General features: G+C 43.7%; 1 protein-coding gene across 1 annotated transcript; it reads right to left on the bottom strand.

Moving 5' to 3' along the window:
• Nucleotides 1–8,386: 8,386 nt before the first annotated feature.
• On the bottom strand, nucleotides 8,387–13,127 carry RSAD2 (radical S-adenosyl methionine domain containing 2; the record flags this gene model as incomplete). The annotated part of the gene is made up of 6 exons (XM_079532734.1): nucleotides 8,387–8,551; nucleotides 9,085–9,117; nucleotides 10,146–10,295; nucleotides 11,288–11,517; nucleotides 12,165–12,326; nucleotides 12,797–13,127. The coding sequence occupies 6 exons, from the start codon at nucleotides 13,125–13,127 to the stop codon at nucleotides 8,387–8,389; spliced, it is 1,071 nt and encodes a 356-aa protein (XP_079388860.1).
• Between the last annotated feature and the right edge of the window lie 3,289 nt (nucleotides 13,128–16,416).

Genomic DNA, 16,416 nt, shown 5'->3' with positions numbered 1-16,416 from the left:
CCACCCAAAGTGCCTTAAGCAATACGGATATGAACAAACTTCACTGCAGCATAACCAAGCTCATAGAGTACTGCATTTGTTTCATTGCTTCCTAGAAGCTATATACACAAACAAGCTCAAAGGTAGGTTGGCTCAGGTAGGGTTCAGTTTTCTGCCCTCTACCTGCAGCAGAGTAGTTATGAGGGATACTTGACAATTGGCACATCCCAACAGCCTGCAATGGGCAGGGACTGCTCCCAGTCAGCAGAACCATAGCTTGGTGATCAGCACATCCAAATCAGGAGAGGATGCACATCAAGGGCAAGATGTTGAGAAAGGCACCGGAAATCAGGGCAAAGAGTGCTTCAGGAAAGCACTGTGGCTGAGACACATATTCAGCTCCGTCAGCAGTACTGCCAGATCAGCCCTCTATACTGCTTGGAAAAATTACAGGGTAAAATATATTTTTTACATACTATAAAGTAATATATAACAGCAACGGATATACATGACCTATAGAAAAAGAGATTAATATCTGAAAAATTAAGAAAACTACATACTTTTGTATTGATCTTCACCAGCAATGAGACACGAAGCAGACTATCTGGTAAATAGCAACAGCAGAAATAGGAAGCAAAAGAAGTTGATCGTGCAACAGACTGCAGAAGGGCAATAATGGGCTGTTGCTTCAATATCGCTTCCCCAGTTCCTATTTATATTCCACCCTAGCTAAAAACTCAGGAATCCTCCACAAAGGCTGACATGTCCAACAGCTGTCAGGTAGCATTTAATTCTATTTACATGGCTGGAGGCAAACTGGATAGGAAAAAATTCCAAATGAAATGCCAAAGTAAATACAAACACTCCAAACACTCCAAAGGTTTGGAAACTAGCTGCTTATAAGAAAAGTTTTGATTAATGCAAGAAGAGCTGAGCACTTGTACACAGCAAAAGAATTTGTGCCTGAGCACACAAAGTCAAAGTCTTATTTTCCAAATGACCTTCAAGGTCCATATGCACTACTAAGTATTTCAGATGATCCTTTGGATGTTATGTGGTAGGGAAAAAAAAACCATAGAATTGTTTGAGTCGGAAGAGACCTTTAGAGGTCATCTAGTGCAACTCCCCTTCAATGACCAGGGGCATTTACAGCTCAGTCAGGTGCTCAGAGCCCCATCCAGCCTGACCTCGAGCATCTCCAGACACAGGGCATCCACCACATCGAAGGCCACATTATGTAAGCGTTAGCCCACCTATTCCATCCTAAGTTGTTTCCACTTTGTGTGAACAGGGTGCAGTCTTATTAAACTGGCACAGCGGTACCTGGAAAATAACATGCCAGAGCTTCCCATATAACAAGTCTCTGCCTTGCCATTCTCTGGATGAAAAGATGGAAGTGATCTTATAGAAAGAAAATGCCATTGTCTTGCCAAAACTAGAACCAACTAAAGAAGGTTTCATTTCTCACAGCAAGTAAGTAACAAGTACCAAACGGTATCTCACTTTCTCTGTTCCTCTTTTCTTTCCCTCCCACAGCAATTTGAGGAAGGTCTCCTACATGCCATCACTGTAAATATCACCATGCAGTCAAGGTATTTGAAAATCAGTTTTGTGCAAGCACTCTCAGCTTCAGCATTCAGACTTCACAAGTAGCAAATCTGTATATCCTACTCGATTTGAAGCATACAGATTATGAAATAGAAAGTTATGCCCACTGCTTTGCAACACGCAGCCGGAGAAGAAAGTGTGTTTTCAACAGCTTACCTCAGCCATCAGAACTAGAAAATAAAAATTATCATTATGATCTTCTTGCCTGATCTCCTTCAAAAGGTCAGTGAAATACGAACATTACGAGCTCCTTTCTGCAGAGGAAAATAAATGTCTTGTAAAAAGAACAGCTGACCACAGCCTAAGCTGGGCATAGCAGAATCACAAAACCCAGCTGAGCAGTGTGTTGGCGTGTAATTTCTTTCCCTTTCCTTTTTTTTGCAACTCCAGATAAAAGAAAAGACATCCAGTTAAAAGCAAGTCTCCCAGTCAAGCCATAGCCTATTGACACAGCTGCCTATCAATACCATATCCACAGGAAACAAGAAGAAATGCAACACATACTGATTTCCCTGTACGTCCATTCTCTAGGAGAGAAGGGGGCTACATACACAGACCAAACTGTAGGATGATCCAAGCTGTTGTTTTTCCCTACATCAGCTCTGGGAGAGCAAACAACAGCTCTTTGCCAGCCTATGAGAGCACTCTTGTAAATACAGCAGATACACTAAAGCCATTCATACCCACCCCCTTCCTTCCCCCCCCCCCATGGCACCACAGCCAAAACTCATGGTTAGGATAGCAGCCTTGTCCTTTGGCTTAACTGAAAGAAAAGTTGTCACAAGTTGTTTGAGAGGAAAAAAATACAAAATACACACAAAATTGGACAAAAACACAGAATGTAGCACTGGAAAAAGCACTAGAAACAAAAACAGTTCATGATAATACCTTTTTCTGCAAACTGTTGCCTTAAAATACCAAGCTATGCGGAATCCAGATTGTAAGTGAAGATAACTTACGATATTCAAAGATAACACTGTTTGAAGATAATTCATAATGCTATACTTCAAGGGCAAAACTCTACAATAACAGCTTGTAGATGATAAACACATGATTTGGTCTAGCAGTTCCTAGAACAGGAACAAAGAACATTTGGAAAGAACAAAAATTAACCCTTGGTTTTACCCAAAGAATGTCTCAATCAAAGGAGTTGCATCACATTGAAACATTGCACTCTTATTTCAAGCACAGATGGCTTCTCCCTGTCACAAGCAATATTCCAATTGCACAAGAGGATAATGAAACTTCATGTCTAGGGAAAGGAGGGGAGGAGGAATAAAACTTCATCCCAAAGGAAAAAAAAAAAAAAAAAATACTATCTTTTACAAGTAACTACTAAGCAAAAGTAAAGAATTCCCCCCACCCCCCTCCTAATTCTTCTCATTTAATCTTATTCTAGGTATGTAACAAACTTCAGTTTGGGCCATTTTGCCTTACACAAGACAGTTATTCAAATTATCCTACAGCCATACAAGTTCTCCTCCTTTGCCACAGAGATCCCTTGAGGTGTGAGCACTTAGTTTAAAGCACCAGTCTGCCCTGAACATCCCCTGAACGCAGCCTCCTTCCTCCACCACAGTCCCTCGCTAGATCTCAGGTCCACAAGCAAAACACACAGAGGCAATGAACAAGGCCAGCGAGTACAAGCTGTAAAGCCAAGGAACTGGAACTGATGTCATTTCCAGTAGCACTTTGACCAAGAACGTCGCCACTTCAGCTGCAGCCTCTTCTAGGTCAGCACTGATAAGCTGATGTGAAATGAAGCAATCCCATTTCACAACATAAACAGTTGTTTGGCCTCACTGTGAACAATATAAACATATGGATCTATTTATAAACCATTCTTTCTACTTATTGCAGAACACAGAATGACTTGTTCCAGAGTAGAAATAACAGTATTTCCAAGAACAGGCTGAAATTTGGGCAGCTTATATCCACCTCCTGCAGCCTGACCCAACAATGCTCCTTGTTTAGAAGCCATAGAAACAAAGTGACACAGAGCTGCTACTTCAAGAAGATACCCTTGGATTCAAGGGGAGAGCAACCTTGTTATCACGCACGTGGCTTCTGACATTGGAAGGAAGGAAAAAAAGACCAAACAAAAACAAACAAACAAACAAAAAGCCACAAACACAATGGCAGCATCTCTTAATTGCAGCAAATTGAGCTAAAATAAGAGAGACAACATCTCCAATTTCTAGTTCTTTACCCTGTGACCCGAACAAAACCATTTCTCTCCCAAAACCACACCGTGTGTTGCTGAGAACGGACTGCTGAACGGAGGGCGAGCTCCTGGATGTAAATCACAGGACAACAGGCGCACAACTCCCCGGAACCGCTCTCCTCCCCGCCCCGCGACGCCCGCTGGAGGCTGCACCGCGGGCAGCGGCTCCACCGGTGCTCGCCCATCCGGGGGCTCCGGCCCCAGCGAGGCAGCGCTCTGTACCCCCCCTCCCCGCCGGGCGGCAGACGGCAACAGGACCGCAGCATCGCGCGCCCGCAGGGGCCGAGACCGGCGGCGGTGAGCCGGTACCGAGGACCCGCGGGCCCTTATGTAAAGGCTTTCGGGAACCCCGTGGCCACCCGCTGTGAGGACACCCTTTCCCACCCTTTCCCCCCCTTTCCCTCCCAACCCGAGATCCTCAGCAGAGCCTCCCAGCAGCATCTCTCCTCCCAGCAGCACCCTTCCTGCCGCTGCCGCTCCGCAGTCCTCTGCCGCCGCCTTACCGCTCCGTGCCGAGAAGGTTGCGAAAGTGCGCGGCGCTACCCGCTGGAACCGCGGCCGGGCGCCGCCGCCCTGCGCATGGTCTCCCCCCGCCGGCAGCCACCGAACGAAGTGCGCGCGGCCGGCACCGCTCGCGGGCTTTTCCCCAGGGCCGGTGGCGGCGGCGGAGGGTGGGGTGAGGGCGCGCGGGGGCGGGCGCGCCCACAGCTACGAGAGCGCCATTAACCGCCGCGGTGCCGCCGCCGCTCGCTTTGAAGCGGCCGCGCCGCGCTGCGCCGCGCCAGGCGTTGTGGCGCCCCCTTGTGGCTGCCAGCGGTGCGGGGATGCCGGGCTTTCCCGTTTGGCAGCCGCGTTGCTCCAAGCAGCGGCCGGGTGTGCCGCGCCGCGCCGCGCCGCTCTCCTTCCTTTTGTCCTGCCTTGGCAGCGGGCCCGGCGGCTAAACAGGTCGTTCGGCGGTAGGAGAGAAACAATGAGGGTTTTACAAAGGAAGGCAGAAGGATTCCAGCCTTGTTGCCAGGAAAGGAAGAGGGAAAACATCAGGAAACCACGAGGCTGTTTTGCAGGTGCTCTTTTGCAAGCATTGTTTAGTAAAAAAGACAAAATCGTCACCACGAAAAACAACACCACCGACAAATCCCAACAGCTGCTTTCCTGTTGTTGGCTTATGTGAGGAGAGCAATGGGGAAGCACAAAAGAAAGCAGCGGAGCTGCAGAGGTGGGCAGGGGAGTCCCCACCGTTGTTCTCCATCCAACACTGCCATTGACATCCTGCAGGCAGAGCCTGGTGCTAAACACAGGCCTTGTCCACAATAACAGCTCTCATGAAGGCAGTCATTATTCAGCTATTGTGGGTCTGGGCTACATTGAAAAAAATAATAATAATTTAAAAAAATAATGACAGGCAGACTTAGGAAAGTAGAAAATTTTATTGCAATGTGTAACATACTGGTGTAGAACATTCAGCACAAATTATGTGGCAGTATCATTCAAAAATTTTCTCAACATTAAAATGCACTGATCTTCTTTCACATTGAAAAAGAGTGCATCATAAAATGCATCTTGCACAACAGTATTATCCACTCAATTATAACTCAAGTTATAATCCTGCTAATTTAAACTGAACCAATTCTCCCCAACTTTCATCTCAACAAGCTTTAAAAATAGCCGCACAACGCTGGTAAACTGCAGTGTAAGGTGCTCACCTTGCCTGACCCAGTGGCTGCACTGCTATGGGATTACACCTGAAAATGCAATTGGCTTATCTGTATTTGCAGGACACAAATTCACACCCTGACTCTCTGATGTGCATGTGTAATCCTGCAGCCTGGGAGTGGCCCTGTTGAATGCAATATTACTTCTCTGGCCTCAAACACAGAATTAAAATCACAAATCTATCTCTGATCCAACATGAAATAATAGTAATAATCTAGGTTAATCAAGAAGCAGCCAACTTTCTTTTTTTTTTTTTTTTTTTTTTTTTTGTTGTTGTTGTTGTTGTTTCTGTTTTTAATTTCATACCAAAAATGAATTTTGCATATAAACCTCCCAATAGCTATTTATCAACTTTCAAGTTTGTCTGTCAAACTGTGTTAGGCAAATTCTTCATTTACAATGTACACAACAATGTGGCTTTTTTTTTCTTTTCTTTTTTTTTTTTCTTTTTTTTTTTTTTTTTTTTGAAGGCGAGAGTCACACAGAGCAGAACCATTTTCTCAGTTATGTACGGTGGCAAGAAGCAATGCAGAGTCCTGAGCATTTTAAGAAATAACTTAGAACCTTGTGATTAAAACCATCCTCCGTGCCTTAGTGTTCAAACTATTCACAGCGCTTTCGCATTCTCAGCTCCTTTTGTTTATCTTGCAGCTTCCTCCTGCAGCACAGCGATCTCTTGGAGCACAACAATGGCCATTTACAGAGCAGAACACTCAGGGAAGCATGGCAGGATTTCTGGCTCTGAATGGGGTTTTGTGCACCACACATCTGCGCGCCGCGATACAGCTGGCGTTTTCTGCAGCAGCGGCAAGCGGGTGGATTTAGTGGCACAGGGATGCACTAAATCTTTCCTCGGGCTGGGGCTGAGCCAGCAGCAAAGGAAAATGCTCCTTTTCTATCATGCAGCGTCGGTGCTGAGGAAGAACACAGACTTCACGCCTGAGCAATGGGAGCACAGAGGAAGTAAAGCACTGCAGTCACATGGATTTGCGCTGCCCGTAGTTGGCACTCGGGCAAAACTCCAGCAGAGGTCAGCAGAACAGCTGCCAAAAGACTGTGGGGTTAATGCGTGTGGGCCACATTTAAAATGTCACCGAGTATAAATAACGAGAAAAAAAAAATACAGAAATGCATCGGAAGTGAGGGCAAGATGCAAAAAGGCAAAGGAGCACCACTGAGATGGTGCATTTGCAGTTAGGGCAGTAAAAACAGAAACGGAAAGAACTGTAAACTGAAACATATTCACAGTTTTCAGAGGTGCATCTTTTTGCTCTTCAGAAGAACCAGCTCCTGTTAAAGAGCATTCCCCTTAGCTCTGAAGATGCATTGGGTGAATGCAAGACATTTCTCTTTAAAATGTCATTAAAAATATGGGTACAGTCAGAAAAGGGAAAGAAGGTGTACTGTGCATAGTACGTTTAATGCATGCTGGCTTCCAGCGTTTGAAAGTATTCAGACATTTGAGGCAGCCTGGGCAGAAAGTGCAATAGGCAGTGAGAACAAGCAGTGCCTGCTCACTGTTGTTTGTGCAAAGGTTACCCCCAGGTCCCCATATAGAGCTCTGGGGAGGATGGGACCATTAGCTTTGAAAAACTGTAATTAGAACACTATAAAATTATCAGAACACCAAGCAAGCAGGCAGCACATTTAATTATCACAGGGTGTTTTTGTTTGTCTATTTTCTATTACATATTAACGCTGCCAGCTTTTCAAATCACAGACAGCCTTCAGAAAGCCCCATGAGTTTCACTCAATATCTGCTGGTTAGCAACCAGCAGGTAAGAGCCAGCAACCTTTAAAAGAAGCGTACATGATATACGAGCCTTGTTGTTTGCACATCCATGCCTTAGCAAAACAAAAAGCATGGGAAGAAGCCCTGCCTGTATTCAAGAGAAGACACGTGTGAAGTGCCTTACATATTATTCACTCATTTCAGAAAGGATCTTGAACAAATCTGTGTGCAAGTGGCTGTTGAAAATAATAAATCAACTTTTGCAGAAAAGAGGAGAATGGACAAAGTTATGAATAAAATGCAAACATTGTTTCCACTGTAAATTTTTGTCAGAACTGAGGTCATTGCCAGTGTGAATCAAGAAGTTGTTTGTTATTGGTAAAATTCATTTTCATGTTTTAGGAGAAAAACAATATTCTCATATGACTAAAAACAATATTTTCAGAGAAAATTACATCTGCCAGTATTTTTGCAAATGCCACATGTGTATATGGAGAGGAGGGAGAAAAACAACAGATGCCTTTAACATTTTAAAAAGGAAAACTGTTATTTTTTTTTTTAAATCCCAATTTCCTGTTGAGTATATATAATGATAACAGCATTCTGACCCTCTATTATGTCTGAAAAAGATGTGGGCTGTTTCCAAAGGATTGCCTGTGGGCCCTCTTGTGAGCTGGCAAGGAACTGCAAAAAACTGTATGAGGAGATAAGAATATTTCCTCATATGAGTTTGCACTTATCAACCACTGCAACTCTATATAATGGGTTTGCTTGTTTTTTTTTTCCTACAACCACACTTATCTATTATCTTAATACTGTGTAAGATACCATGTAACAGGATCCTAATGGTTTGCCATTAAGTCCTTCATACTTCTATGAAAGCTCTGTAGCTGCTCAGTAACATTCAACCAGTGAATGAGTAAGAACAAAATCTGCATCCTAAAAACATTTAACAAGTTCATAGAATCATAAAATCATAGAATCACTCATGTATCAAGTTATACATCAACCTGTATAGTGTATCATATTGTAGTTAGCAGCAATCAATATATATATATACAGCTAAATAAATGTACACATGTATACATAATCTTCTTTAGAAAATGCACATCACATCTCAGTGCACAGAGTTACCAGTCCAGAATCATGTCTGCTTTACTCCACACGTACTTTCCTCCTCGTTTTAGGAACATCTTTTCATCAAATCCACTGAATTTTATTGCTGCTTCTACACCGATGTCCAGGATAGACTTGGAAGGCTCTTTCCGTCCATTTCTACAGTTTAGAAAACGCATCTGGAAAACCATTATGAAATAAGTTAGAAAGTTAGTTTGTAAAAGCTTAATTTTTCTACAGGATTAAGCAGAATGAACTTGCATTGCAATCCCACAGCAGCCTGTGTAAGAATATGAGGAGTATCACTGCAGTCCTCAGATGGCTCAGTTAGACACAATGACATACATTAGCAGGAACAAAGCCTTACTCCAAATCCTGAAGATTTAATGCTTTTCTTCAACTATGTGTAAAACAAGCATATTCTTTGAAACTTAGTTTTCAGGACAAGCTCTATATATTTAAATTACAGAAAAGCAGCAATGACATACATATACTTTAAGATTTGCAACATTATGCATGCGAGCCAATGGCAGTTCCTCCTTATGTCACACTTATATTCATTTCTCAATGTGTCTGAGAGGAAGAAATCACATTTGTACTATACAGTAAAAATTATTTTATGGAATGCATAGACAAAATTAAGTTGGCTATTACTGTTGTACATGTGAGCATATATTGGCAGGCAAATATTAAGAATAAAACAAAGACTTACGTATTCATCCAAAATGAGGTATGAATCCCTCATCTATAATAGATTAAAAATAAAATATTAGTACACAAACAAAAATTCTACTCCCATGAAAGTCAAGGACAAGACAAACAAATTATTCTTTTAAAGCCTGATCCAAGTCCTTGAACCAGAGTAGTGTCCTCCCATGGATTTCAGTGAATCTGGATCAAATTTACAGGAGTAAGTCACAGGATTACTATTATGACTTATCACATGAACAAACCAGAAATCATTTGAATATGACATCTTAAAATGTCAAATTCAAATGTGGGTTTTCAGTTTTATTCGGGTGCTCTAAATAATGTTCAAGTTTGCTGATAACTTCAACATCAGCAAAAATTACAGTTTTGCATTCTAGAATGATTAAGTCATTTGCCGAACAAATGACATGACTATTTAAGCAGGGCTGTTTAATTATCACCTCAGCAGACAGAGATGCCAGTGGTAATCTCCCAGATCAAAAAGCTCTCAGGTCTGCACAAGGAAATAAGCCAAGAGTAGAAATAAAGACACACTTCATGAGCTAAATGGGCATTTCCTGGGTATCTCCTACTTGTCTGTCCACTGTTTCCCCCCCAAAAAATTACCTTCATAAGTGAAAGGAGAACCAAGAGTACAAATTGTCTTTACTTTGATATTGAACCTTATCAGACTTTTAGGGAAGGCATATCCAGTTTCACAGGTATTTAGAGTTCACAACTCAACTGTGGAAATTTCAGTTTCTACCCTTTTTGTAACGATACTTTTTATATCCACATAATTCAGAGGGCCATGCAACACTGGAAGCCCACCAGGACTGAGATCAGTGAGTTTTTACCCTTTAATTAATAACTTCGTCCTCCTTAAGAAGCCTGAAAGAAAATAAAATACTTTGGTTTCCACTGTAACAAAACCAGGAAACCAGGTGTTGTCTAATTATCTCTATAGCTCTTCAAACCCAATATTAATAGAGAAAGTGCTAATTACCATGACACCTACTAGTTATCAAATACCTTTCCAGTTATCCACAAAATAAATTTATGGAAAGACGGTCTCAGTTTTACCTTTTGATTAGATTCAGGTACCAAACAGGGGACATCTTTGTGGCGTTCCAGGAACTGCTCGAAGTCTTCATCGCTGATAACAAATTTATCTGCTTCTCTCAGAGCATCTTCCCCACTGTTCTCCCCTTCAATGATTAGGCACTGGAACACCTGAAAACAAAACACACCATGGTATGATTTTATGACTTTACGAGCCTCAGAAGACTTCAAAAACCTTCAGTAATCTTGGTAGAAATATCTTTCAATTTTTTCTATCAGTGGAGCCACACTGCTAGAAACTGTGATTAAGTGAATACTATACGAAAGATTTATTACATAATTAACATTGCATAGTTGTATGTGCAATTACACAATCATGGTTCTTGACCAGATTTCTACATAAATCTTAACTGCTCTAGTCTTAATGAGGGCTTTGATAATCAAGGCCAAGAACAAACTTCTGATTGAACCTTGATTATGATAGTTATATTACAAATGTTGGTAAGTGCTATGTGGCATGCAGACTATCAAGTCAACCTGTATCCTTTTATTATTTTAACTTGACTCTGAACTGCAAGTTTAGCTAGCTTCAGATGACCACAAAAGCAAATAGAATTACAGTATCACAGAACAGTAAGAAATTATCAGACAAGTTGTCTCCTTTTTCTAAGTCTCTACCCATATTTAAACTGATAATATAATGTATCAATTAATACAGTGCTAGTAGACTATGTTATTATCATATAAACACTGTCCACTAATACTCTGTAACAGAACATTAATGTATAAAGTTTTATGCTGCTAATTATATATCATTCTACACTACCTTCTCTTCATTTTCTATACATGACACATTTTAATAAAGCCCTTCTGTCTTATTTTTAAAATCATAAAAAAAAAAATAGATCTACATATGGTAAAATAGTAATTTCCTGTAAATATCACAACAGAGAAGATTCTTGACATACTGAGCTCCATTTAAGTGCAGAACAAGAGACAACCCATCCCAACAACATGCAGCACTGACAAGATGTCCCCTGTTATCACCCCAAGCTGGAGCTGGAGCTCTGACCGAGGCCATTAGACTTTCAGAGAATTACAGAACCTCACTTCATCATTGGTTTTCTCTGAAGAGTGACCTATAATGCACACTATTTTCTTACCTTCCAGCGCACAGGGTTGAGTGCCTTGATCTGATCATTCATATCTTCCTCAACATTAAATCTGTTGATCACGGAGTTTATTTTGAAAGCAACAGCATAATCTCGGCACCACTGCCTTAGTTTATGCAGATTTTCCACGTGGTTCTTCTTTCCTTGACCACGGCCAATTAAAACGTTGACTTCCTCGTTAAAACTATCACATGAAATTGCCAGAATGTCTAAATATTCACCTGAGAACAAGTTTCAAAAATCAATAAGCAATATGTTTTTTTTTTTTTTCATTTGGAAATTGTTGTAGTCTGCCTAGCCTCATTTCCTCATGGTCTATCGCCAAGCATCATCCAACTACAGTCATGAGAAATCATTGCATCAACCACAAAAAACACAGCAGTGTCATCTTCAGAAGGCACATCACCCTTCTTGCATTATGGAGACAGGCTGAGTTATTCTTTTATTATGCTATTGTACCACAGAGGCAATAGAACTGACTGCATATGTTCAGAATGTGTAATTAACAGTATTTCATTGTAAGTTACTCATGGTTCACAGGTACTGTAATCATAGAATCATTAAGGTTGGAAATGACCACTAAGATCATCTGGTCCAATCACCAACACGTTCCCATCGTGCCCAGTAACCGTGTCCCTCAGTGCCACATCTCCACACTTCTTGAGCACCTCCAGGAACAGTGAATTCATCAATTCCCTGGGCAGTCTGTTCCAATACTTCACCACTCTGTCTGAGAAAAAATCTTTCCTACTATCAAACTTGAAAATGAACTACTAAAAAGACATTTCCTAGCATTCTTCCAGAAGGCTGCCCCAATCCGTTTCTCAAACCCCACAAGCGCTTGTTTTGCATGATGAGCTTTTCTTACCATACTTCTTGAACCACCGTTCTCTGATCAGGCTGCCATTGCTCACAATGCTGACACTTGGCAGCTTCAGCTCCTCCTTGCAGAACCGGACCAGCTGGCCTACAAATTCACCTCTGTCCTGAAGAAATGGCTCTCCTCCTGAGAAATTTATTTTCTCCATTCCTAGAAAAGGACCAAAGAATGATGTAATGAGCCCATCTGCCTATTGACCACTACTTTCCAACACTCCACCCCAGCTATATGAGGGAACCTGATCATGGCAGTTGCAGAATGACTTAGAATCATAGTCATGTGAATTGAAAAGGACTTTCAAAGGCCATCTAGTCCAACAGCCCTGCAATGAACAGGGACACCTACAGTTCGATCAGATCCCCATCCAGCCTGACCTTGAATGTCTCCAGGCATGGGCATCCACTGTGTCTCTGGCCAACTCATCCCAGTGACACACCATCCTTACAGTAAAAAACTTTTTTCTTATATCCAGAATCTCCCCCTTTTATTTTGAAACCATTTCCCCTTATCCTATCAGAACAGACCCTGCTAAAGTGTCTGACTTCTTCAATGCCATTTGGTTCTGCTTGTCATTCCCATGCATTCCTCACCCTACCTCTCCCAGTGGCTCCCAGACTCACCCGCCTCCTTGAGCATTGCCAGTCCCCGCTTGGCTTCCTCCAGGGGCAGCACGAAGGAGGTCTTGGCGGTATGGAAGCAGAAACCGCACTTGTAGTTGCACTGCCTGGTGAAGTGGTAATTGACGCTGGTGGGCGTCGGGACCGTCTCGCCCTTGTCGTCCCGGAGTGCTGCGGGGGTGTCGGGGCTGCAGCCCGACCGCCGCCTCCAGGAGAGCAGGGGCAGAACGAGGGGCGTCAGCTCCCAGCACAGCGCGCTCAGCCGCCCGCGCAGCGCTGCCAGAACCGCCCGCGCCAGGGCCAGCGGCAGGTGACCCAGCACGCCTAGCAGCATGGCTCGGCTCGGTTCGACCCGGAGAGGTGCACTGAGGTTCAGCTGGATCGGCTCTATTTGGCTCGTCTTGTCCCTGCTGGGTTCGAATCGGCACGGTTCAACTCAGCTCTATCAGTTTATCTAGCCTAGGTTCGGTTCGGCTTTATGATGCTCGGTCTGTCCGGCTCGGATCTCACACTGCAGCGAGGAGCCCGGCGCTCCGCTTTTAAAAGAGCGGCGGCACAGCCCGCCCCGCCCGCCGCGGCACGGCACCGCACGGCACGGCACGGGGAAGCGCCGAGTTTCGCTTTCCTTTCTCGATGACAAGAAATTTGGCTCCGAGCCCGCTCCTCTCGAGCCCGCGGTGTGGCCGTTGTCGTCTCCGTAGGGCCGGGAGCTTCCAGCACCTGAAGATTCCGACTGGGTGTGGGCTCCGTGGCTTCAGTTCTCGCAGTGGTAAAGGGCAAGGCAAGGTGACAGCTGAGCTTGTGTTTTACTGAGCATGGTGAGGCCCTGGCACAGAGCAGCTGTGGATGCCCCATCCCTGGAGATGTTCAAGGCCAGGTTGGATGGGGCCATCCATTTTGTGGCAGGCAACTCTGTCCACTGCAGGGGTTAAGAACTAGATGATCTTAAGGTCCCTTCTGACTCAAACTATTCTATGATGCTACAATTCACTCACAGAATCAAAGAATCACAGCATGGCCCGGGTTGGAAGGGACCTCAAGAATCATGAATCTCCAACCCCCCTGCCACAGGTGGGACTATCAACCTCCACATTCAATACTAGACCATCAGGGCCCCATCCAACCTGGCTTTGAACACCTCCAGGGACAGGGCATCCACAACCTCTCTGGGCAGCCTGTTCCAGCACCTCACCACTCTCTCTGTAAAGAACTTCCCCCTGACATCCAACCTCAATCTTCCCTCCTTCAGCTTAAAACCATTTCCCCTTGTCCTGCCATTATCTACCCTTGTAAAGAGTTGACTCCTGTCTTGTTTATAGTCTCCCTTTAGTTACTGGAAGGCTGTAGTGAGGTCACCCCACAGCCTCCTCTTCTCTAGGCTGAACAAGCCCAGCTCCATCAGACTGTCTTGGTAGGAGAGGTGCTCCAGTCCTCTGATCATCTTTGTGGCTCTCCTCTGGACCCTCTCCAACAGCTCCTTGTCTTTCTTGTACTGGGGAGCCCAGACCTGGACACAGTACTCCAGATGGGGCCTCACAAGGGCAGAGTATAGAGGGACAATCACCTCCCTGTCCCTGCTGGCCACCCTCTTCTGATGGAGCCCAGGATACTACTTGCTTTCCAAACTGCTACTCTCCTTTAGCTGACCTGGTCCACTAATGGCTGAACCATAACAGACCAGTCTTCAGCTTTCCCCTTAAGCCAGTGTACAGGTTCCCTATCAGCCTGCTGGATCCATGTCAGCAGGGTGGGAAGAGAGCCTCCCTGCTGGGTCTGGCCTTCATAACACCACCTTACAAATGGGTTGTTGCTGTATGACAGGAAATATCTCAGCTCCTGAGGGTTTCCAAAATTGTCTTGGAGTTTATCAACAGAGGCCATTTCAATGAGTTGTCCACGTGAGATGTGATCCATGTGCCCTTCCAATTCCTTCAGGTTTGTGTAAGACACAAGATTAAGGATGAAAGCAGGCTTTTCTGGTATCCTCAGTTCTTCCCTCTCTTACATAATCCCCTCTGCTTCATGTTAGAAACTTTCTCACATTGTATCTTCTCTACCCCAATTCATATTACTTTCTCACCTAATTTCTAACTTGTATCACATTCAGCCAATGCAACCACAGGGAGTACAGTCTTTTCCCTTCCTTGAGTTGAACATCAGATGTGGGTAAAAATCAGGGACCAGACAAAAGACATCTGTATGTTGGTGTCTATTTCAGGGGAAATTTTTCACTCAGAGGGCAGTGAGGCCCTGACACATCTGCCCAGAGAGCTGTGGGTGTCTCATCCCTGGATACACTCAAGGCCGGATTGGGTGGGACTCTCTGGTGGGAGGTAACCAGTCCAGAGCAGGGGGATTGGAATTGAATGATCTTTGAGGTCCTTTCCAACCCAAGCCATTCTATGATTCTGTGATCTTTTACTGAGAATGCTTGTGGTAGATAGGCACAAGATCTTAAAGACTTCCACTAGTGAGTCTCATATGGCAGATATGTTCCAAAATATGTAATTTTCAAAATCAATTGAAATTTTTAATTATTACTGATTTATCTCAACACAAGATTTACATCTGATGCAAAAAGACTCTGAGAGTATGCCTGAATAGTATCAGTAAAATAAAACATCAGCATTTTTGAACGGTGTTCCTTTTTGAAAGAGGGGATCTGTATTTCCGGAGGAAAAGATTCCTGCTGACATGGAGGAAAAAAAATGTACAGAGAACTTAACACTGAAGTTTACTCAAGACTTTCTGTTCTTCATAATTTTCTCCGAGCTTTCTTAGGAAATGGCAATTATGAAATCTCTCTCTAATTTTTGCCTCAACTGTTTTCAGACGTTGTTCTCTGCATTACATGCAGAACCTATGCCTGATTGTTACTGCAACGTAAACACAGACCTGGATGTGCCCTCTGAGGATGTACAAGAACTAGCAATCTACAGTAAATGTTGAAAGCAGTGACTGATTTTCTGGCCTATATCCTTCAAGAAGAGGTTTGGAAAAGCACAGTGGTCTCTATAAGTGGCAGGAGATCTGACTTTCTGTCTCTGTTCCTGATAGGACTCCTGCAGTCAGAGAATGGCATCCCAGAACTCAGTGCATTTCAGTTCATCAGATATGCATAAAAAATATTTTCAACATAACACATAAGTTTTCAGAAATGTTTGAATGCTGCTGTTAATGGCAAACTGGATGGCACACAGTGATGGGAAATGGTTTTAAGTTGAGGGAGGGATGATTGAGGTTAGAAGTCAAGGGGAAGTCCTTTACAGAGAGAGTGGTGAGGTGCTGGAACAGGCTGCCCAGAGAGGTTGTGGATGCCCTGTCCCTGGAGATGTTCAAAGCCAGGCTGGATGGGGCCCTGGGCAGCCTGGTCTAGTACTAAATGTGGAGGTTGGTGGCCCTGCATGTGGCAGGGGGGTTGGAGATTCATGATTCTTGAGGTCCCTTCCAACCCTGGCCATTCTGTGATTCTGTGATTCATGACTGGCATAAAAGAATCCAGCAGGATATACGTGGCTATTACTGCTGTGCACCCTTTTTGCTAGAAAAGTAGAACTTTAAAATAATGTTCCAGGAGAACAGTGCTTTTCACATAGTTAGCACATTTGCTCTTCAACATCATT

The sequence above is a fragment of the Tetrao urogallus genome (genome assembly GCF_951394365.1).
Source record: "Tetrao urogallus genome assembly, chromosome: 2".
NCBI lineage: Eukaryota > Metazoa > Chordata > Aves > Galliformes > Phasianidae > Tetrao > Tetrao urogallus.
Note: the sequence above shows the minus strand (reverse complement) of the source record. Positions and strands in the feature narration are given on the sequence as shown.